This window comes from Manis pentadactyla, chromosome 3, assembly GCF_030020395.1.
Source record: "Manis pentadactyla isolate mManPen7 chromosome 3, mManPen7.hap1, whole genome shotgun sequence".
Lineage (NCBI taxonomy): Eukaryota > Metazoa > Chordata > Mammalia > Pholidota > Manidae > Manis > Manis pentadactyla.
Genome location: NC_080021.1, coordinates 196,964,752 through 196,986,993, shown reverse-complemented (window position 1 = coordinate 196,986,993; position 22,242 = coordinate 196,964,752). Strand labels below are relative to the sequence as shown.

The following is a 22,242-nucleotide window of genomic DNA, read 5'->3' as shown; positions in this document are numbered from 1 at the left end:
AGCAGCACCACACATGTGAATGTTGTCATTATTTATGCTCCTTTGGTCATCCCTGCCTCCTCTCTTCATGGAAAACCCTACTTGAGGGACCATTGCTTTCCACATCTAACCACATGATAGGGAAGACCTTTCATGACGTTGTCACTATCACTGTTCCTGTGGTTTTCCAAAGGTTAACTGCATGCCGTGGTAGCTTTCCCACAAGTCCAATCCCTGCCTCCTTGTTACTGCCCTTTCCACACTTTCATCCACAAACTGCCCACACCTCGTTCTGGAAACTAGTTTGCTACCTAAACAGGTCCAACTGCTATATTCCTCCTTGAGGGTTCTACCTACTCTACCAGCTGTGATTAAGATCCCAGGGCCCAAGGAGTCCCAGAAGTATCCACCTCATGTTTGTGTTCTGGCTGAATCACCACGCCAGGTGCTACTGACATGAGCTTAGTGCTAAATCTCAGTCTTGCCATTAAGAGCAACAAATAACATAGGAACAACAATGAATTAACATCAGCGTGCTACCCAAGGTAAGCACACACATGCAAGGCTAGCACACCAGGAACCCAGTCCTCCTCCTTCCTCAGCGGAGACATGGGGGTGACAGCTTCTCTGGAGAGAACTTGTGATGGCCACAAGCAAGCAAACTGAGGCCAAGAACTCAAGTCAAGAGGCCAAGAATGCCAACAGAGAAACAAAATGCACCATGTAATTTAGCATATGCTGGGCTGGCAGCGGTTTAGAACAGTAGTGGCAATGTCCTCCTGCAAAGGGCAGACAGTTATTATTTAGGCTTTGCACACCAGTCTCTGTGGCAACTATTCAGCAGTACACCTCTGTAGCACAAAAGCAGCTACAGAGAGTATGTCCACCAATGAGCATAACTGTGTTTCAATAATAAAACTAGACACTGAAATCTGAATCACAATTTTCACATCATAAAAATTTTTTTAACCACTAAAATAATGTAGAGACCATTCTTAACTTGTGGACCATACAACAGGCGGTAAGCCTGACTTGGCTCAGGGGACTGTAGTCTGCCAGCCTCTGGCTTTGAAGAGTGGAGGGGAACAAAATGGACACGGGAGGTTAACTGAAAGGACATGTCGTACCTGTGCCTGACGGCTAGGGAACTCATCGACATACAGACCTGGTCAGGAAGTACTCCGTGATATTGCTTACTTTAGATTATTCTGGAGCAGTCTTAGGCTGGCTGCTGTAAGACAGGAAGTACGGGGAAAAGGGAATTTACTGAAATCTCTAATAGCCCCTCATGAACTTTACATTCCATCAAATACCCCACCTCTGTGTTGTTTTGGTTAAGAAAACCAACAGGAGACCCAATAAAATCACCCTAGTACCTGGCTTCCCTACATGCTACATTCACCACTTACTGAAGAAAATGTTAAGTATCAGTGATAGAGGCACTGTCAATCTTCAATCTAAGATTCTATAGAGCAAAAACATTTTTAAAAAATGAGAAATGCAATGTTGGATGTATTGAAAATATTTTATAATTAATTCTCTAGAATCCTAGCCATCTAGTACAGGAAAAAGTTATATGGTGGAACACTTCGGTATTTTTAACAATGTAAAGACATATTTGACTAGATGATGGCAATAAGATTTTAACAAATATAAACTTAATCTTCCTCACATTTTCCATAGAGCAACTAAACAGTAAGATATATTAAGAAATAGATGACAGAATACCTCAAATGCAAAATTCCAAAGTCAAACAGTCACTTACATTAAGAGATTCACCAAAACTGTTTGTAAATTAAAAGATAACAGCAAAAGGTCATAAAAATCCTATTTCTTTCATGTCTTGGTTGATTCTTTAAGCAGTTAATTAAGGTACTGTAAAGGTCAAACTTGGCCTGAAGTGTCTTCTGGCCATTATTAATCCCACTATGTGTAGTTTTGTTGTCCAAGGACAAATGTTCCATGCCACCAACTTCTGTTGTCACTTTCCAGAGAAGAGGCTGCCGCTGGTTTCCCCCTGACCCCCTTCTCCAGTTTCTACTATGCTCTGAACAATTAGGTAGCAGATAAAATGTCACAAAATAAATGAAAGCATTCCATTATCCAACCAGATGCTATCACTTTTCCCAACTCATTGCTCTGCCTTGAAAGATGAACATATTTACAAATCCTCATTTTATTCTCCTGAGACATTTTGCACGATCCATTAAAAAATATATATAGCTAATACAAAGTTCAAATGTCTGTTGTACTTATGGAATAAACACATTAAGATCAAACTACTTGGTAATATTGGGAGAAATCATGTTTCATTTATTTTCATAACGGATAGGTTACTAGTGCATCATGTAAAAGCTTAGAAGTCATCACCGAACTGTGCTAAGCATAACTGCAAGAAATTATGCAGGGAGAAATCTGTGCAAATCCATCTTTGTAACTCAATATCAGATGGTAGGGAAAAAAAATTAGTTCTTTAAATAGTCTTGTTTATATTCAGGAAAACAGATTTGAAAAACTGAACAAGTAGACTTCTACCTTCTCTTTATGATCAAATAATAATGTCAATGAAGGAGATTCCAAATAAAAAACTTGAGATGAAAAAAATCCAAAGAAAAGCCAACACTGCTATTAAGATTTTTCTTTTAATAAGCCATGAAATATGTTGATTGTATATTTTCCAAAGTACTTTTCCAGCTGTATCTCCCAACCCTTCTAAAAGGTTTCAGCAGTCTTTCCAATGTAATAAAAGATGCTAGATTATAGTTCTTCCACCTTTTCTTTTTGAAACAACATAATCTAATGACTTTAATGGTTATATATTCATATCTAATAAGAAAAAACATTTACAAATATCAGAAACCCAGTTTTGAAACATTTGCATTAATTTTGAACTGAATCAGCATTTTGTGGGTTTAAAAATGGCAGCAGTTTGAACTCAGGACTTGCTGACAAACACACTTCTGCTGAGGGAAGGGAGAGAGGGTGTGTGAATGCTGCATTTCTCCATTGGCCCCAAAGTGCTAATTTCACAAAGGGATACATCAAAAGCAAACATGCAGTGGTGGTTTTAAAACTTTTACTACAATATAACAATGAAGTAAACAGTAATTAGACACCTACCAATTTTTCCCCAAAACAAACCAAAAAAATGTAAACAGGAAAATAACTCTGCCTGTACTTGTACAGCTTCTCAAATCATGTTAGAAGGTTCTCACATTCAATGATAAAGAAATTTTAAAATAGCAGTAATTATTTTCATTTTAAGAAAAGGTTCCCCTTTTCCCTCCCCAATCCCAAGTATTTAACATGAAAGAATGGGCTTTCTTACACATTAATTTTATATGTATTTGAAGCAGCAACAATAACCATCAATAATTTGGCATTTGTTTATAGTTGCTCCAGAATTTTTTCAATTTCACAAAGCCATTATCCAGTGTTGCCATGAAAAGACTGAAGATTCTAGGTAGCAAAGATTCCTTTTGCAACCAATGTTAAGTCAAAGAAATATAAAGCAGGGCATTACACTAATTTCTGGATCTAGTACACTAAAAAGAGTGAAACCTAGGAAAAAGTTACCTACTGTTTTATAGAAGAAACAAAGACCTGCAAAAGCTGATTTTTGGTTGTATAGTATTTTACACACTGTGTGGACTTGTGGCATCTGCTAACTGAAGCAGACATGCACTGTATTTGTCCCTGCCCTATATCCTAGATCCCTCCCTCCCCACCCCCAACAATCTACTACCTTATACCAAGTATTGTGGATATGAGCCCAAGTCATCCCAGACAATCCAGTGAACAAAGTTAGTGTAATGCACTGGTGTGAAGTGTGAGATAAAAAAAAGTCCCTTTCAATCTTCATCAAAGTTTTGCTGTAGAAGAAAATTGGCAGCCAAATTCTCATTCTTCTCACAAGCAAAATATGCTTGTATCACAAGTCCTTCAGGAAATCCTAATGCCTTTAACTGGAAGAAAAGAAAAAAAACATATTATGGATTTCCAGAATAGCCTTACCAACAGATCATCATTTGAAAACATACTATAAGAGATATGAAAAAGCTCTTGAGGACTTTACATGAAGTCATCCCTAACTGAATATGGATTCACTGCTCAACCCAAAGGGCTAGACAGAACCTAGACCAATTCCCATAACCACCACCTACAAAACTTTGTTCCAAATTAAAGCTATTAGACTAAGATACTTTACTAACATTCACTGGCATTAACACAAAAAATGAGTTGCTATCTCCAGTGGTTTAAAAATAAATGACCCTACATAAATTTGTAAATCAAGTAAATGGCTTTTAATATAGAAGGGGTGAAGATATGGATGAGAGCAACTGGAAATTATCTTAACTACCTCATCTAATTATTTGTGAAGGAAGTCATGACTTTCATCTGGGCCAAATATCACTCTCAATCGCCTTGCCTTATTACATAATTCATACTAGAAAAATGGGTATCAATTATTAGTAATATCACGTAATATATTATAAGATCAAGACATACAATGTTTTACTTTTATCTGCTTAATTTCTATGGCACTTTGCATGGTGACACCAGCCACTTAACTTGGTTTTCCTAGTCTATTAAAAATCTTGTGAGTCATTAACTGCTGCTTTTAAAGGCCTATAAACACTCAGGTCAATTATCTAAATTCACTAGATCCTATCTATTTGTTAGGCAAATGTTCTTTATGAACTGCCCACTCCCCAACTGTTTCCACTGTACTGTGTTAGACTCAAGAAATGACCTTATAAAACTGGGCAAAAGTCCCAGTTCATCATGATTATTCTATCCATGAAAGGAGAAGAAATGATTTTGTTACCTAGGTCTTGTCCAGATTAAAGGTGGGCTAGCTGAAGTAAAAGGTAGATAGTGCACGATCCAACTATATGCTTCTATAAGACACACACTTTAGATTCAAAGACACAAATATGCTGAAAGTAAAAGGATGGAAAAAATATATACCATGCAAACAGTTACAAAAAGAGAGCTGGAGTGACTATATTAATATCAGACCTTAAGACAAAAATTGTTACTAAAAACAAAGGACATTTTTTGATGTTAAAAAATCAGGAAGGCTTCATTATAAACATATATAACAACAGAGTCCCAAAATACATGAAACAAAAAACTGACAGAATCGAAGGAAGAAATAATTCAAGAGTAACAGTTGGAGACTTCATATCCAGTGTTCAATAAGGGATACAACCAAGATGGAAATAAGATTAGAACAACACAATAAAACAGCTAGACCTAGCAAACAGATATTTACAGAACACTTAAAAAGATTACATATCCTTCTCAAGTGTATGTGGAACATTCTCCATAAAGACCATGTTAGGCCATAAAAAAGCTTCAATAAATTTAGAAGGATTAACATTACACAAACTTTGTTCTCTGATCACAGTAGAGTGAACTTAGAAATCAGTAACTAGAAAATCTGGCCAAGTCATAAATATGTGGAAATTAACACAATCCTAAATAATCAATGGATCAAAGAAGAAATCACAAAGGAAACTAGAAAACGTTTTTGAGATGAAAGAAAGCAAAACCTCAATGCAGTAAAACTTATGGATGCTGCTGTAGCAGTGCTTAGAGGGAAGTTTACAGCTGTAAATGTACAAAAAAAGATTTTAAATCAGTAAGCTTAGAAGCCAGAAAAAAGAAGCAATTAATTCCAAAGCAAGCAGGAGGAGGTAAAAAATAAAGATTGCAGAGAAAATAGAGACTAGAAAAACAATAGAGAATCAGTAAAACCAAATCAGTTCTTTTTAAGATGAACAACACTGACAAATCTTCAGCTAAACTGAAGGGGAAATAGGTATCCGAGGATTCAAATTACTAAAATTAGGAATAAATGTGGGAATATTACTACTTGTTATAGAAATAAAAGACTATGATAAGGGAATAATAGGAACAATTATATGCCAACAAATGAGATAACTTAGATAAAAAGGACAAATTCCTAAAAGGACAAAAACACCAAAACTGATTTAAGGAGAAACAGAAAAATCTGAATCACCTTGTAAACAAGAGATTGAATTAGTTCTTTATGAACTTCCCGAAAAGAAAAAGTATCACCAATTCTTTATAAACTCTTCTAAACAAAAGAAGAGGGAACACTTTCCAATTTGTCCTATAAGGCCAGTATTATTGATACCAAAACTAGACCAAAATACCAAAAGAAAACTACAGACCAATATTCCTTACAAATAGAGATGGAGGAATCCTCAACAAAATACTAGCAGATCAAATCCAGCAACATATAAAAAGGATTATACACCATGACCAAGTGGGATTTACCCTAGGAGTGAATGCAAGGTTGGTCTAGCATACAAAAACCAATTAGCATAATGAAACATACTGAAGCATACCAGAAAAGGGACAAAACCACACGATCATCTCAATAAACACAGAAAATGCATTTGACAAGAATCCAAGACTCTTCTTGGATAAAAATACTCAACAAACTAGGAATAGAAAGGAACTTCCTCAACCTGATAAGAGGAATCTAATAAAACCCACAGCTAACATCATAATGGTAAAGACTGGATGGTTTTCCCTAAGATCTAAAATAAGACAAGGATGCTGGCTTTTGCCACTGCTATTCAACAATACACAGGAGGCTCTAGGTAGAGTAACTAGACCAAGGGGCCCAGAAAAATAGAAGAGAAGAGAAGAGAAAGGGCATCCATCCTGGAAAAGAAGTAAAACTACATCTACTTGCAAATGGTATATTGCATATAGAAAACCCTAAGGAACACACGCACAAATTAGCAGAATTAATAAATAAGTAAGTTCAGGAAGGCTGCAAGATAAAAGATCAATACACAAAACCACATTGTATTTTTATATAACTAGCAAAGAAAAGTTCAAAAATGAAAAACAGTTAAGAAAAATAGTTCCATTTATAACAGCATCAAAAAGAATAAAAACACTTGGGAATAAATTTAACAGAAGTTCAAACTGAAGATTGCAGAGCATTTCTGAAAGAAATTACAAAAAATTTAATAAATGAAAGGACATACCATGTTCATGGCTTGGCAAGATTTAATACTGCTAACATGGCAACACTCTCTCTGCAAACTGATCCACAGAAAACATAGTATCTATCAAAATCCCAGCCAGTACTATCCATCCCCCCAAATCAAACTGATCTTAAAATTGATACAGAAGGGATCCAGAATAGCCAAAACTATCTTAAGAAAGAAGAAAATGGGAGCACACACAATTTCTTGAGTCAAAACTTACTACAAAAGTCACAGTAATCAAGATAGTATACAGATCAATGGACTAGAATTGAGAGTCTAAAAATAAACCCTCACATTATGGCCAGATGATTTTCAAGAAGGATGCCAAGACAATTAAATGGGGAAAGAATTGTATTTTCAATGAATTGTGCTGAGGTAACTGGATATCTGCGTGCAAAAGAATGAAGCTAGACTCCTATACTTAACATCATGAAGTAACTGAAAATGGATCACAGACCTAAATGTACTAAGAACTACAAAACTTCAGAGAAAAAATAGGAATAAATCTTTTGACCTTAGATTAGGCAATGTTCTCATAGCATCAAAAGCACAAACAACAAAGACAAAACTCCAACACTGAAATTAAGAACTGATAACCCTAACCTTAAAAAAAAGTTGCTATTGAATAATTGAGGCATGTTTCATTTACTCACATCTGCTGAGTGGGGAAAATACAACACAATGTATAAAGCATCTTTTACGAAATATGTAATTATAAACCTTGATGTTTATATATCATAAACAAGGACAAATTATCTTGATGATTTTTTAAGTATTAAGTTAAAATGCACTTTGTCTGATTTCCACCTCAAATCGCTTTGTAAGTTAAGCCAAGCACTGTGATCTTCTACTTACAAATGTTAACAATGGGCCCAGAGAAAATGAATGACTGGTCATAGTACCATAAAACTAGATCATTGCAGTGCCACATGACCTGCACTGGTCAGCCTAGTAAGGATTTCAAGTTCTGATGCTTACCGTACATATTTTAAATAAAATTCATATACATATCTATTTTGTCAGTGACAACAGTGAAACAAAATTTGAAATATAAACAAGGATAATCTTGAAGTAGGCAAATACTTTAAGATCATTTTTTTCTTCTTGAATTTTAAAACATCAATGAAATTTTTAGTTTTTTAATATATTTATTACCATTTCATGCTTATTCAGACAGTCCCTTGGCTTCACAAAGGACAAGATGGGAGAGCAGGGCTGAGAAAAGAGGCTGACTTTGCTGCAATCTTTAGGGCAATATTCTATCTGGCCCTGTCCAATACAACCATCTCCTGTGATGGAAATTCTCTGCCCTTGTGCTATTATTCAACAGAGTAGCTACTAGTCCCCCATGACTACTGAGCTTACAAAATGGGGCTAGTGTAACCAAGGAACTTGTTTCTTAGTTTTACTTATACTCACCCTTTCTATAGCTTCTTTTTCCTGAGGTGTTACTTGAATGTAGTTCATGTGACCGCTTCCAGCTTCTGCAATTCCTCCACTGCCACCTCCACCCCCTCCTCCTTGACCACCAGCTTCTTGAACTGGTTCATTTAACATCTGAATAAAATGCTCCTGGTGTTGGCTAATTTGCTGAGGTGATTTGAGGGACAGAGAAGAACAATACATTAAAATAAAGTATCTCAGGAATAAGAATTCTGCATACAAATGAGAAAGCTCTAACTTTGTAACTGAGAACTTTAGAATGATTCCGGATTATTTAATCTTTGGAAGGATATGATTTCATATATATTATCAAAGAAATGTAGGACTTTTGAGAGGCAACAGTGAAAACATGAGAGAATTCAGAATATTAATTCTTTTTCATGAATAGCCCCCTACCCCACCTCCTGGCAAAAATAAATGTTTAAAAACTACTTGGGGACTGTATGAAGAATCAGAACTTACATATATATTTTTATCTTCCACACCAACAAGCACTAAAATGCTGTACAAAACTCAAATACTTTGCATCTGAGCGTTAAATAAGCCCACAGGAATGTTTTCTAAGAGACAGTGATCAACTTACTAGTAATAAGCTTGGGACAAAAGGTTTAGGGGTTAAACAGTTTCTCAGATTCTTTAATAAAGAACAATTTATAGAGTTGGTGGAGGGGAAGGGGGTGCTCATGGGTTTTTTCAAAATGTGATACACTCTAAACCCATTTTTGAAATTAACAACTGATTAGTCACCTGAAGTAGTTGAGGATTTTCTCGACCTATCTGTTGTAGCAATGCTGGAAGCAAGGAAGGATTCTGTTGAATAATTTGTCTCATCTGTTGAAACTGAGGCTGATTCCGTAAAAATTCAAGGGGATGTCCTGAAATACACATTAATGTTTTCAAAAAAAGTAACTATGACATACACAAAGAGCTGATTCAATCATAATTTAAACGGCAAACACTGGTATTTCAGTTCTCAGATGTATACAAAATTAAGTAAATAATGATGAAAATTTTCAAATTGTGCCAACTTGCAAGTCTTGTACTGTAGAAATTATTCTTATTAGTAAATGTACAGGGTACAGAACACTCAAAGAGCAAAGTTTTCCACAAATGCCCCAGGCACTCAATATGGTCAAGTAATACTGAGAACTTGTGCTCTCCATCAAAATAAAAAGTACTAAAAATAGTTTCTAAGAAAAAATATATACCAGGACTTAGAAACAACGCACTTACTTTGTAATACAACCAAAACCATCAAAGAACAGAGTCAGAGCTTAAACTCCTGGGAAATTCTAAACCAAGTAAGTAAAACATATTTAATACTTAAAAAAGTTAACAGGTCAGGCTTACAGATTAGAAGGAGTTTTGTTAATACAAACAATTAGAAAAAAGACTTTTGGTTACTACCATTAAATTTCAAACATTTATTATCTATAAAAACTTGAGTTAAATAAGCCACAGGACAATCTAGTATTAATACATTTACAGCTTTTTAGTCTAAGATCCCTTTACAATAATAAATATAAATAGTGTCAAATCAGGTACAGAATTCACAGGTTTTTGGGGGTGGGTGGTGCTTATCTGGTTATTCTATGGGACACCAAAAACTGCATACAAAGGAGTTATGTTTCAGAGGTTACTAATCCGTTACCCATTACAAGAATTTTTTAGGTATTATGTTATAATTTCCTAAATTATTCAAGATAATCATTCAAATTAAAATGACCTCATAACATGGGTATTTATTTTTCTTGTGTAATGACAGTTTCACAGTCGAAAATGAGACTCAAATGCCACAAGAGCTATGAAATTCGTCAAAGAATGGCCTCTTCAAAATTAACTGCTTGAACTACTTTATCAATACACAGAAGAATGAATGAAAAACACTAATTCCTGGGTCTACTATTGGCTCCAGGCTCTGCTTTTAGTCAAACCTTTGGCAATGAAGTGTAGGTGCTGGCCAGTAAAGAGACTTCAATTCAAGATTTGCTTTCAACTCTTTTTTTTAAACTTCTCCACGTTTTATTTCTTTGGTTATATAATAACCACTAAGATCCTACTGGCTTTGAAACTGCACATCCTTTATGACAATTATTGGTACAGAAGGAGACAAGGTGGGCACCATCCCAAAAGGCTTCAGAATGTAAAACTAAATGCAAACTGGGAAGCATCTCTTCCTTGGTATAAGCTCAACAGCATATGCCCTTTGCCAAAACCGCAGCAATGCTGTTCAATAGAAACAAGAATGTCTTTTAGAGCCACTTGGTAGAATTTCTTTTGGACTTTTCTCTAATGTTAATGAACAGAAAACTTGTTTTATAAGTTATCCAAATGCTTTAGGAATAAACCTCACCTCAAAATGATTTCAGATTAAATTATTTTACATGAAAAGTTTGGACCATGCCCGCCCCATCCAAGACTCCACTTTACCTCCAGAACTCGTCGTCGTCGTTGTTGCTGTCGTCGTCGCGGCAGCTGCAGCCACTGAAGACTGTGGAGCCCCAGTGCTAGCTGCTGGAGGGGGCTCAACGACCGCCTGACTTTCTCTATCACCGGGGATGCCCTATAATACAATTTCCAAGCTTTAAAATATCGTGTAATTCAAAATTAGTTAACTATTACACAGAGTAAAAAGATTTATTAATTTATTTAACATCCTCATTTCAAAAAGCATCAAACCAATGTCTGATTCAATAAAAAGTAAAAGGGCCAAGACTTATCTGAAAGCTGCATATACTATAGATTAGAAATGGTGTATGGGACTGAATCCATATTACTATTACACAGGGCAGTACTGTCCAAAACAACTTCCCATGATGATGGCATGTTCTGTGTCTGTGCCGTCCAGTAACATACCCATCAGCCACATACAGCTACTGAGAATTTGAAGTGTGTCTAATTTACTAAGAAACTAAATTTTTAATTTACTTTCAATTTCATTAAAAATAAATAGCTACTTGCACTTAATAGCTGCCTTGCTAGATAGTGATCTAAGGTATGAAATACTGGCCTTTGTAATTTAAAGATTAAGAAGAGATGATATGTATACTGTAACATGTGTTATATCTAACATCAATTAGGCAAGATCCTCCATTTTTGCAGATAAGGATGTACATTTAAAAGGCTATTAAAAAATTTTAAATATCAATACATCTTATTAAAAGTGGGCATTTTCTGGTTTTTAAGCTATATATTGCTCTACTTGATTTCTGAACTTCACAGAAACTTTCACCAGCTTAGTGGAAGAAAATACTGTATTTGTAATCCTAGCTTGAAGATCATCCAAAGAGGTTTCGATGCACACATGGCAGTTCTGAAATGACCCTTGAGGGGAAAAAGTCTTATGGAGACAGAGCAGGTGACAACAGTGGTCAAGCAAGGAAGGTCTCCTCTACTGATCCATGATTCTGAGAAAGTGTTATCCAGAACATATCACGTATAAAAGTTGTAATTAATCATTCAAAATTTATAAAAATGAACAAGTGTAAAATAACCTAAAGTAATTAAATACTTTGGTTATGCTTTTTCTGTTTACAGCAGTTATCTTCTGAAGTTAAAACTGCACAAAGGGGAAACAAAAGCAAAAATGAACTCATGGGACTACATCAAACTAAAAAGTTTCTGTATGGCAAAGGACACCATCAACAGAACAAAAAGGCATCCTACAGTATGGGAGAATATATTTGTAAATGACATATCCGACAAGGGGTTAACATCCAAAATATATAAAGAACTCACACGTCTGTCTCAACACTCAAAAGCAGAGGATTAACAGCAGAGGATATGAAGAGAGACAATTCTCTAAAGAAGAAATCCAGATGGCCAACAGACACATGAAAAGATGCTTCACATCACTAATCATCAGGGAAATACAAATTAAAACCACAATGAGATATCACCTCACACCAGTAAGGATCGCCACCATCCAAAAGACAAACAACAAATGTTGGCGAGGTTGTGGAGAAAGGGGAACCCTCCTACACTGCTGGTGGAAATGTTAAGCTAGTTCAACCATTGTGGAAAGCAATATGGAGGTTCCTCAAAAAACTAAAAATAGAAATACCATTTGACCAGGGAATCCCACTCCTTGGAATTTACCCAAAGAATACAACTTCTCAGATTCAAAGAGACATATGCACCCCTATGTTTATCATAGCAATTTTTACAATAGCCAAGATATGGAAGCAACCTAAGTGTCCATCAGTCGATGAATGGATAAAAAAGATGTGGTACATCTACACAATGGAATACTATTCAGTCATAAGAAAGAAACAAATCCTACCATTTGCAACAACATGGATGGAGGTGGAGAATATTATGCTCAGTGAAATAAGTCAGGTGGAGAAAGACAAGTGCCAGATGATTTCCCTCAATTGTGAAGCATAACAATAAAGCAAAACTGAAGGAACAAAAAATAGCAGCAGACACACAGACTCCAAGAAGGGACTAGTGGTTACCAAAGGGGAGGGGTGTGGGAGGGTGGGTCGGGAAGGAGGGAGATGGGGATTCAGGGGTATTATGTTTAGTACACATGGTGTGGGGGGTCACGGGGAAACAGTGTAGCACAGAGAAGGCAAACAGTGAATCTGTGGCATCTTACTACACTGAGTGACTGCATTGGGGTACGGGTGGGGACTTGATAATACGGGTAAATGTAGTAACCACATTGTTTTTTTCATGTGAAACCTTCATAAGAGTGTATATCAATAATACCTTAATAAAAAATTAAAAAAAAACTGAACTAAGACTTTTGAATACCCTATTTTTATACAAACTATTTACAAAACTTCTCATATACCGCTTATTTAAAAAGTCTTTATGAAATTCACGGAGATTTTGTAAGGATGAGAACGAAGAAGGAAATATTCCATGTGATTAAGAGATGGTAATGGTAAATGCTTCCCAGAGAGTTAGGATTTCTAAGATGACATTTAGGGCAATTCAGGCTTTGATAATACTCCAAAATACCAAAGACAATTATAAAATAAAACATCAAGACTAAAAAAAAATTTACCCAATGTTATTCCAAAATTCTATACTAGTACTTTAGCCCGTGCCCTCTGTAAAGCTAAGAGACGCTCACTGTCATAAAAATATCAAGGGTTTTAGTCCATGCCCATGACAACTTATCTCTCAAAAGCCTTTATGTGAGTAAAAAACTAACTTACTCAAAATTCCCTCATCTGCTACTGACTATAAACAAGCTACCAATCCAAATGCAATAGAACCAGGCAGGTAACAACAGACATTAAACTAAACAGTCTGTGATCTAAAACTTTTCCTAAACCCTAGCAAAAATCTGGGATCTGAGTTGTTCAGATAAAAAGATAATCTGAATTTTTAAGTGAAAGCTCCCAATTTTTAAATGTGGCAATAATTACAAAAATTTACACAGTATAAGCCAAAGAAAATTTGGCTTGGGTTTTAAACTTGAAACTTTTGCTCTAAATAGTACATCCAGGATTATGCTATCAGTCAAAAGAACTACTCAAATGGATTAGGTTAGATTTAAAAAATCTGCCCCTACTCCTCCAACACATAGCTGTCATCCTTTAAGGACATAACTGGGGTAGAAGGTACTACTCCAAGTGGGCAGCCAGTTTTACAATGCATTTAGCCATGCCGTTTTTCTAACTAAAATATAAAAATCATATCAAAATCTTATAGAAGCAGTTACATTTCATCATCATAAAATGTTAACCCAAGAAGAAAAAACAAACACATATAAATTTTGTGCCATGTATCATTGTCCTGTGAATTGTTACTCTTCAACATCTTTCAGATTTTTGTCTTAAATAACTATAGTGAAGAAAGTGAAATGTTTCTTACCATTAAAAGATACTCCACTGCTCTATCAGGGTTGTTGAAACTGGCTCTCAGGGCTGCAATAACTTGCTCTCGTTCATAGCCCATTGACATGATCTCAGTTACCATATTCTCATAAGACTGACCTGTCACTAAGGAAAGATGTGTGGGGTGGAGGAGGGGAAAGAAATGGATCATTTAATAAACAAACATTTTCCACATATTTCTTGAGTGTATACATGTACATGTTTCAGATACTACAGGGCTAGGAATACAAAGACGAGTAACAGTGTAAACTACAACATATATGTAGTAGGTAGAATAACACCCCCACTCCCCCATCAGTCCCTGAATGCTATAAATACTTGAGGTTACAAGGCAAAAGGGAATTAAGGTTGCTGAACAGCTGACTTTAACATAACATAACGAAGTTATCCTGGATTATCTGGGTCGGCCTAAAACAAGAGTCCCTTAAAAGTAGGAAGGAAGCAAATGGGAGGGTCAGAGAATAGATGTATAAAAAAGAGAGGAGGAAAGCAGGGTCAGCAATGCTATGTTTAATAATGGAGGAAGAGGCTATAGCCAACAAATGTGGGCAGCCTCTAGAAGCTGGAAAGGACATGGAACAAATTCTCCCCTGAAGGGTCCAGAACAGAATGCAGCCCTGATTTTATCCCAACTTAGTCCCTTGATTTTAGTCCAGTGAGTCCATGTCAGACTTCTAACTGACAATACTATAAGGTGCTAAATTTGTGTTTTTTTATACCATTAAGTTTGGTACAGTGGCAAGAGAAAACAAATATAGTATATTTAATTAATTAGTACAATAAAAATACTGGGTACAAATGTAGCACAAATACAAGACAGAATTAGCAGGCCAGGGAAAGCAACCCAGAAAAAGAAACAGATGAATTAATTTTCTCGAACAAGTAGGAGGGATATTTCAAGCAATCGACTTAGCTGTGCAAGTTCAATTTTCCTCTGATACCTTTTATCATCAAAGCAAAGGGGGGAAAAGAGATTAGAACTTTAACAGAACCTTGTATCCCACCCAAAGCTGGTACAGTGTCTCAAGCACCACTATCCCAGAAACTCACTGCCCACAGGCTCTCCAAACCATAACTCTTGCTCTTCATGAGAATGTCACAATGGACAACTCTGAAAGAAAGCTGACTCTCCTACTCAATTCACCTCACTTATAAGCCATTTTTTCTTCCACTTCTGTTCTGGGACCATTCTCTTTCTCATGTCTATCTCCCACCCTTCCCTCTCCACTTAATTATGCGATCAGTAGTTAAATTATATCATCCTAAAAATAAAAGCATGCCTCCCTTGACCACATCCCAATTCCTCTGTTAGGAATCGGTACGTATGTCTGCTCTCTTCCCATCATAGTCACAGCTGTCTGCACATGCTGTGTCTACTCCTCACATTCAACTCACTCCTCAACAAATACCAATATGGATTTTGGATTCCTAAACATTTGCCTCTCAAATGTGTCCCACGTTATCTGCCTTCTCTGTTACAACGACTGGCAGTTCTATCAATTCAGTGCATGAACCAGAAACCTTGGTAGTTTCAATTCTCTTCCCTCCGTCTACATCTAGTCTGCTAGCATACCTGGTAGGTCTGAGTTCTAAGTTATACCCCAAACTTCTTGAGTTCCCTTTCTCCCCTGCTTTCACTCAAGACCAGTCCACAATTTCTGGTCTGTATTATACCCTGCTTCTCTCCTGCCTCCCAAGCAAGCATACAAACCCTGCTTTCACTCAAGACCAGTCCACAATTTCTGGTCTGTATTATACCCTGCTTCTCTCCTGCCTCCCAAGCAAGCATACAATCCATTCTTCAGCCCATTACAAAAGTGAGTTGTTTTTTTTTAAGACATGAATTCAAATTTACTCTATTCTTGAAGCTGATGACATTCTAAAGTCTATAAACAGAGAATTACCTTTTCAACTTCTCCCTACATTCCTAAACATCTTCTCCAACTTAAAATTTTTTAATTCAATAAAACATATTTGAGAACCATCTTTGCTGTTACTCAAAATACAATACTAGTGTAAAACCCCACAAAGATAAGTTTGCCTTGTTTAAATTGGAAACATTATTAGGGTGGGATTAGAGGTTCGAGAATGGACATCAGTATTAGTTTGCAAAGGAACACAAGTGTGGCAGTCTGAGATAGCTAGGATTTCTACACTAAGATTTTTGCAAAAAATTTTATGAGTCATTTGAAGATCTGAAAGTTATCAAACTGCTTATATGCATTTCTTTCTGAGGGTTTATAACTTGATTAACTAGGAAGCATGGTTTTAGGAGACGTAGCACGATGATTAGGTGTGGGGGTTCTAAGTCTGACAGCCTGTGTTTGTGTGTGTCTCCTCTGTGATTACCAGCCCTTGATACCATTATGAAATTACTAATCTCTCTAAGCATCAGCATCACTGATGGTAATTTATAAAGGTAAAGTCACTGCAAATGGTTTAAGTCAGTTACCTAAACACAGAAACCAAGTTCCAGATGACAAACTGCCTACTCATTGAAGAAATTTGCAAAGTCCAGATACGAAGACAAACTAAATGATGTTCAATCAGGGAATCAGCTAAGATAGTGAAGGAGTGGCCTGTAACATGTGAACTATTTTTCTACAAGAAGGAAAATTTCCAGAAGGCCCTTTACAGAATAAGTCCACGACGTACTGGGCAACCTAGCCACAAACAGATATATTTCACATATTAAACTATAATTCAATGTGGGTATATACCAAAAGGAAGTGAGAGAGAACTTACAGAAGTGAGTTTTTAAGAAAGAAACCCTCTTCTCATTTTAGGCTCCCAACCCTCAACAATCCTCCACACCACACTCCAACCACACCGATCTGTTTAGTTCACCAACCATACCTTCTCTAGCCCCATTTACACATACCAGACTTCTTTGATGGCCAGTTCCTTTACATGCTCCAGTTGTCTTTTAAACATTACAGTCTAAGGGAACTACTGCCTGTCTAAAGCTTTGTTTTTCTTTATGGAAGCCTTATATCAGTATCATTTGAATGATTTTTTCCTGCAGAATTTTCAGTAAAGATATTCAAGTATACAAAAGTAAAGTTGAAAACACTAAGTATCACTGAACAAACCTGGTATTTGCTATCTTGTTTAGAGAAATGACTTTTCCTTCCTCATTCCATAAAAGGACTTGTTAATATTTTAGTTTTCTTAATAACTCATTGATATAATTCTAGCACAAAACCATTCAAGTTTTAATATGCTTTCAGTAATCTAGTTCTCAGATATAGAAATCAATATCAACATAAACAAAATGGAGATCTGTGGGGTATCAGCACTACACTTTATTTAAACAAGGTGTTTCTCATTTACTTCTCACAATAACTCTATGAGAAAGGTTTATTTTCCTCGCCTTTTAAGATGGTGAGGCTGATGCTTTAGAGAGATTAGTAATTTCATAATGGTATCAAGGGCTGGTAATCACAGAGGAGACACACACAAACACAGGCTGTCAGACTTAGTCATCATGCTACGTCTCCTAAAACCATGCTTCCTAGTTAATCAAGTTATAAACCCTCAGAAAGAAATCCATATAAGCAGTTTGATAACTTTCAGATCTTCAAATGACTCGTAGAAAGACTAGAGGACAATGGACTGCATGGGACAGAGCTAATAAGGCTAAAGAAGTAGTGATGAAGAATTTTATGTATGTTATTAAGAGTTTTGGACTTATCTTCCAGGTCACAAAGAGCTATGGAAGGAGTGAACAATGGCCTCATTAGATTTGCCCTTTAGAAAGTCCATTATGGCAGAAATAGACCAGTTAGAAGAGGATAACGCAAGAGTATCACTGAAGTAAAGTCATGAGTGAGGTAGCTAAGTAGCAGTGGAAACAAATATTTCAAAGACTTTAGGAAGGAGGGTTAAAAGGACTACTGGGCTCACTGGGCCAAGAGAGGCAGAGGGTCAAGGATGATGCCAATGTTTTGAGAGAGGTGGACTATGATGTAAGCAAGGAAGGGAACAAAGGAGAAGAATCAGATGGGGGAATAAAGGATGAGTCAATCTGGAATGTAATGAGTTTGTAGAGGTTGTAGGTTTCCCAGTTGGAAGCTTAAAGAATGAGCCTGGAAGGTCAGAGGAAAGGTATGCACTAGAGTCATAACTGTGGGATTCTTTACAGTATACGGGTGGTATTTGTCATTCGCATGGTTTGAAATTTGAACTGTGGTCGAGAGCACAACCATAAGAAAACATATATATTTAAAGGCAAGGTAAAGTAAAAAGAATTGACTAGAAAGCCTGAAAGGAAAAAGTTAGAGGTAAAGATCAGGAAAAGAGTACTATAGATGCCAAAGAAGGAAGCATAAAGAAGCAGGATTAAGGACTGAGTAAGTTAAAAGAGTAAAGGGATCCTAAGAGCACAGTTTATAGGACCGTTCCAGGAGATGTAAGATACAGAGGTAAGGTACCACCTTGAGAGGCTTGGGTGTGGTAGCAGCTACTGTTGTGGACTCCAGCAGTGGGGACAGCCAGAGCCTTCAGCAACATCAGGAGCAAGCGCCAGCTGGTGCCAGCTGAGGATGCAGAGCACTCCACTGATTCCTGGGTAATTCCTTAAGCCCTTCCAGTATATCTCTGTAACAATTTAAGATTAAGCCTTTCCCTACATGAAATAGAGAGACGTTCTTGATTGGACACTAACTCATACTCATTTGGTAGCAGCTGGTTCCAGAAAATAGTCCTTTAAAGACGTGAACTAGGTGAAGTAAGTTTGGTACATTAGTTGCTATGGGCAACCAATATGCCATTTTCCATGGCAATGAGGGATCATGGAGTTCAAGTCCAGAGAGCCAACCCCCAGATCTTATGAGATGCTACTGCTGTTCTCAAGAATCCAGAAGCCCCTCTACTGAAGCTGCTGTTCCCACCTGTTCCCAGCCTTCTATCTCCCTGCCATTTCCACTAATATGGAAGAATACAAAGGGCAGGAAAGGGGTTCCAGCCAACAGACCAATAAGTAGCAGGCACAGCAAGAACTGTACAAAAGATGTTACATTGGGAAAATGGGGGAAAAAAACTAAAACTGATTTTGACAGATTAGGTATGAAGAGAAGATGAGAAGATGTTATTCAGTAAGTAAAATTAAAAGTTGGGATAATGCAAAATTAAAAGTTGCATTTTCACTTCAAGTATAATAGAAGCAACATGACACAGATGGACCCTATAGGGCTACAAACTGGAATAAAGCTTGAAGGAGAATAAAGATGAAGTGTGAGACAGATTTAGTAACAATTTATATTCATTTCAAAGACATCTCCTAATAAACCAGTACATAGATCAAACTTTAAGACATCACTTAAAATTCGCATTTGAAAAATGGAAATTTATTTAAGGAAAGGAACATGCTTAACATGTACAATTTTAAGGATTTAATATTTAAAACATTAATTAACAAAGTCTTTAATAACTTATTATTTAAACCAATCATTAAGCAGCTTGACTACAAGTAACCATGAAAATGAACATATTTTCATGATCTAGAAAAATTGAACTTAAATTTCTTCCCTGTCTCCTCTAAGGTTATTTACAAGGTAGACACTTACCAAGTGCACTTGTTGCATCTTCAAAGAGGTTTGACCGAGAAGAATCTCCTGATGTACTGTAAAAAGTTTTCAGAAAATTATGCATAAGAAAGCATGTAAAATTTACATTAAATTTAGTGACTGTCCACTTTGTAAAGAGATTCTTTGATTTTAATTAAATGTAAAAGTCTGGCTACAATGTTTTAACAGTCTTCTAGATTAAACCCCAAAGGTTTATCTGTAACATTTATGGCTTTGGAAGAATTTTCAATCTTACTACTCACTCTATTCTGCAAATCCATTTTAAATGTCCAAAGATATAAAATAACATCCTTAAGAGATAATTTATTATTTAAGGAATACAAAAAAGATAATGCACAAACATTCCCTATAAGAATTTATATGAGAAGTTAAATAATCTGTAAGTCAAGTCACAGAAGAAAACATCAAAAGCTACACAGGCATCACCCACTTTTTCAAACTTTCCATTATGCCACTTTGCTTTTATGAAAGACCTACATCCTATATTACTACCTGTTTTCACTAACCAAAAGAAACCCGAAGAGGACTTTTGCTTCTACAAAAAAAAGGCAAAAAGCAAAAGGAGCATTCAGTGTCAGTTTTGCTGCAAGCCTTTACGGAGGCAGCGCACACCCTGAGCTGTGAGCACAGCACTGCCCAGATCCTTTCCCAGAAACTACACTCAGGAATCTCAGCATCAAACCTCCACAGTTCCAGACTGAGTCTGTGAGCATCTGTGCTTTATCTTGATTTACTTTTGTGGATCTGGTAGCAAGGTATGTCCTAAGGTATCAGAAAAGCCTTAGAATGGTGATTTTTAGGGGTCTGGGAATGCTAAAAAGTGTTTTCCATATAAATTACCAGGTAACTGCTTCACCTTATTTAATTTTGGCTTATGAAAGGAATTCCTAGGAATACCTTACTTTCCAATAATGGGGAAAACCTGTAAATGACAAATAGCACATGTAGAAATTACATAAGGCTGGAAAGGCCTAATGTAATTTCAATTAGATCTTATAGGCTGAGTTTGAACACAGCAACTGAAAGAAAAAGGTATTCAAGTCAAGGAATATCGTATGAGCAAGATACACAGAGGTAAGATAAACCCAAGATGTAACCAAAAATAAACCAATCTAAAAGGATCAAGTTTCTGTTGGGCAATTACAGAAGATGAGTTTGGAAGCAAAGCAGACAAAAACAAGATAATGAAAGACCATGAAGAGCAGGCCAAAGAAAAATAAACTGAAGTTTACAAAAGTGGTAAAGGTAGCAATTAGCAGTTAAGATCCAAACATACACAACACTACACACATTTCTCTGTTCTGATTTTAAAAACAAAACACCGTAGACTCACTTATGAGAAAATCCTGTATAGCACAGTATGACCAAAGGAGATCACCTAAGTTTGAATTCATAAATTATTTTCTAAGCTTGAGTTTATTCATGAATACAATGAAGTGAACAATAATACCCATGTATTCCAACCTGTTGTGGGTAGGGTTACTGCTGTTAAAGGATTTAGCACAGTGCCTAGCCTCATAAAACCCAATATGATTATGATTAGAATAATCCTTTGGCATATTTTTTATCATTAATCTAAAATTACATGAAGAACATTATGTTTACTAGGCTCCCACCTTCACCAAGTCCCCCCCCCACCCCGTTATAGTCACTGTGCATCAGCGTAGTTAAGATGCTGTAGAATCACTACTTGTCTTCTCTGTGTAGCACAGCCCTACCCATGCCCCCCACAACATGACAATTGCTAATCGTAAGGCCCCCATTCCATTTCCCTGCCCTTATCCCTCCCTTCCCACCCATTCTCCCTAGTCCCTTTCCTTTTGATAACTGTTAGTCCATTCTTGGGTTCTGTGATTCTGCTGCTGCTTTGTTCCTTCAGTTTTTATGTGTTCTTATACTCCACATATGAGTGAAATCATTTGGTACTTGTCTTTCTCCGCCTGGCTTATTTCACTGGGCATAATACCCTCCAGCTCCATCCATGTTGTTGCAAATGGTAGGATTTGTTTTCTTCTTATAGCTGAATAATATTCCATTGTGTACATGTACCACATCTTCTTCAACCATTCATCTACTGATGGACACTTAGGTTGCTTCCATTTCTTGGCTATTGTAAATAGTGCTGCGATAAACATAGGAGTGCATCTGTCTTTTTCAAACTGGCCTGCTGCATTCTTACGGTAAATTCCTAGAAGTGGAATTCCTGGGACAAATGGTATGTCTATTTTGAGCTTTTTGAGGAACCTCTATACTGCTTTCCACAATAGTTGAATTAATTTACATTCCCACCAGCAGTGTAGGAGGGTTCCCCTTGCTCCACAACCTCGCCAACATTTGTTGTTG

The 22,242-nt window shown here is 36.5% G+C and overlaps 1 protein-coding gene across 1 annotated transcript in view; it reads right to left on the bottom strand.

Moving 5' to 3' along the window:
* Positions 1–1,485: 1,485 nt before the first annotated feature.
* Positions 1,486–22,242, bottom strand: part of RAD23B (RAD23 homolog B, nucleotide excision repair protein) — a 53,887-nt gene continuing 33,130 nt past the window's right edge. The window contains exons 5-10 of the mRNA XM_036903309.2: positions 19,879–19,934; positions 14,289–14,416; positions 10,890–11,022; positions 9,207–9,334; positions 8,436–8,606; positions 1,486–3,944 (exon numbers count right to left, since the gene is read on the bottom strand). Of these exons, the coding sequence (XP_036759204.1) occupies positions 3,831–3,944; positions 8,436–8,606; positions 9,207–9,334; positions 10,890–11,022; positions 14,289–14,416; positions 19,879–19,934 (730 nt within the window). The 3' untranslated portion in view covers positions 1,486–3,830. The remainder of the gene's footprint in view (positions 3,945–8,435; positions 8,607–9,206; positions 9,335–10,889; positions 11,023–14,288; positions 14,417–19,878; positions 19,935–22,242) is intronic.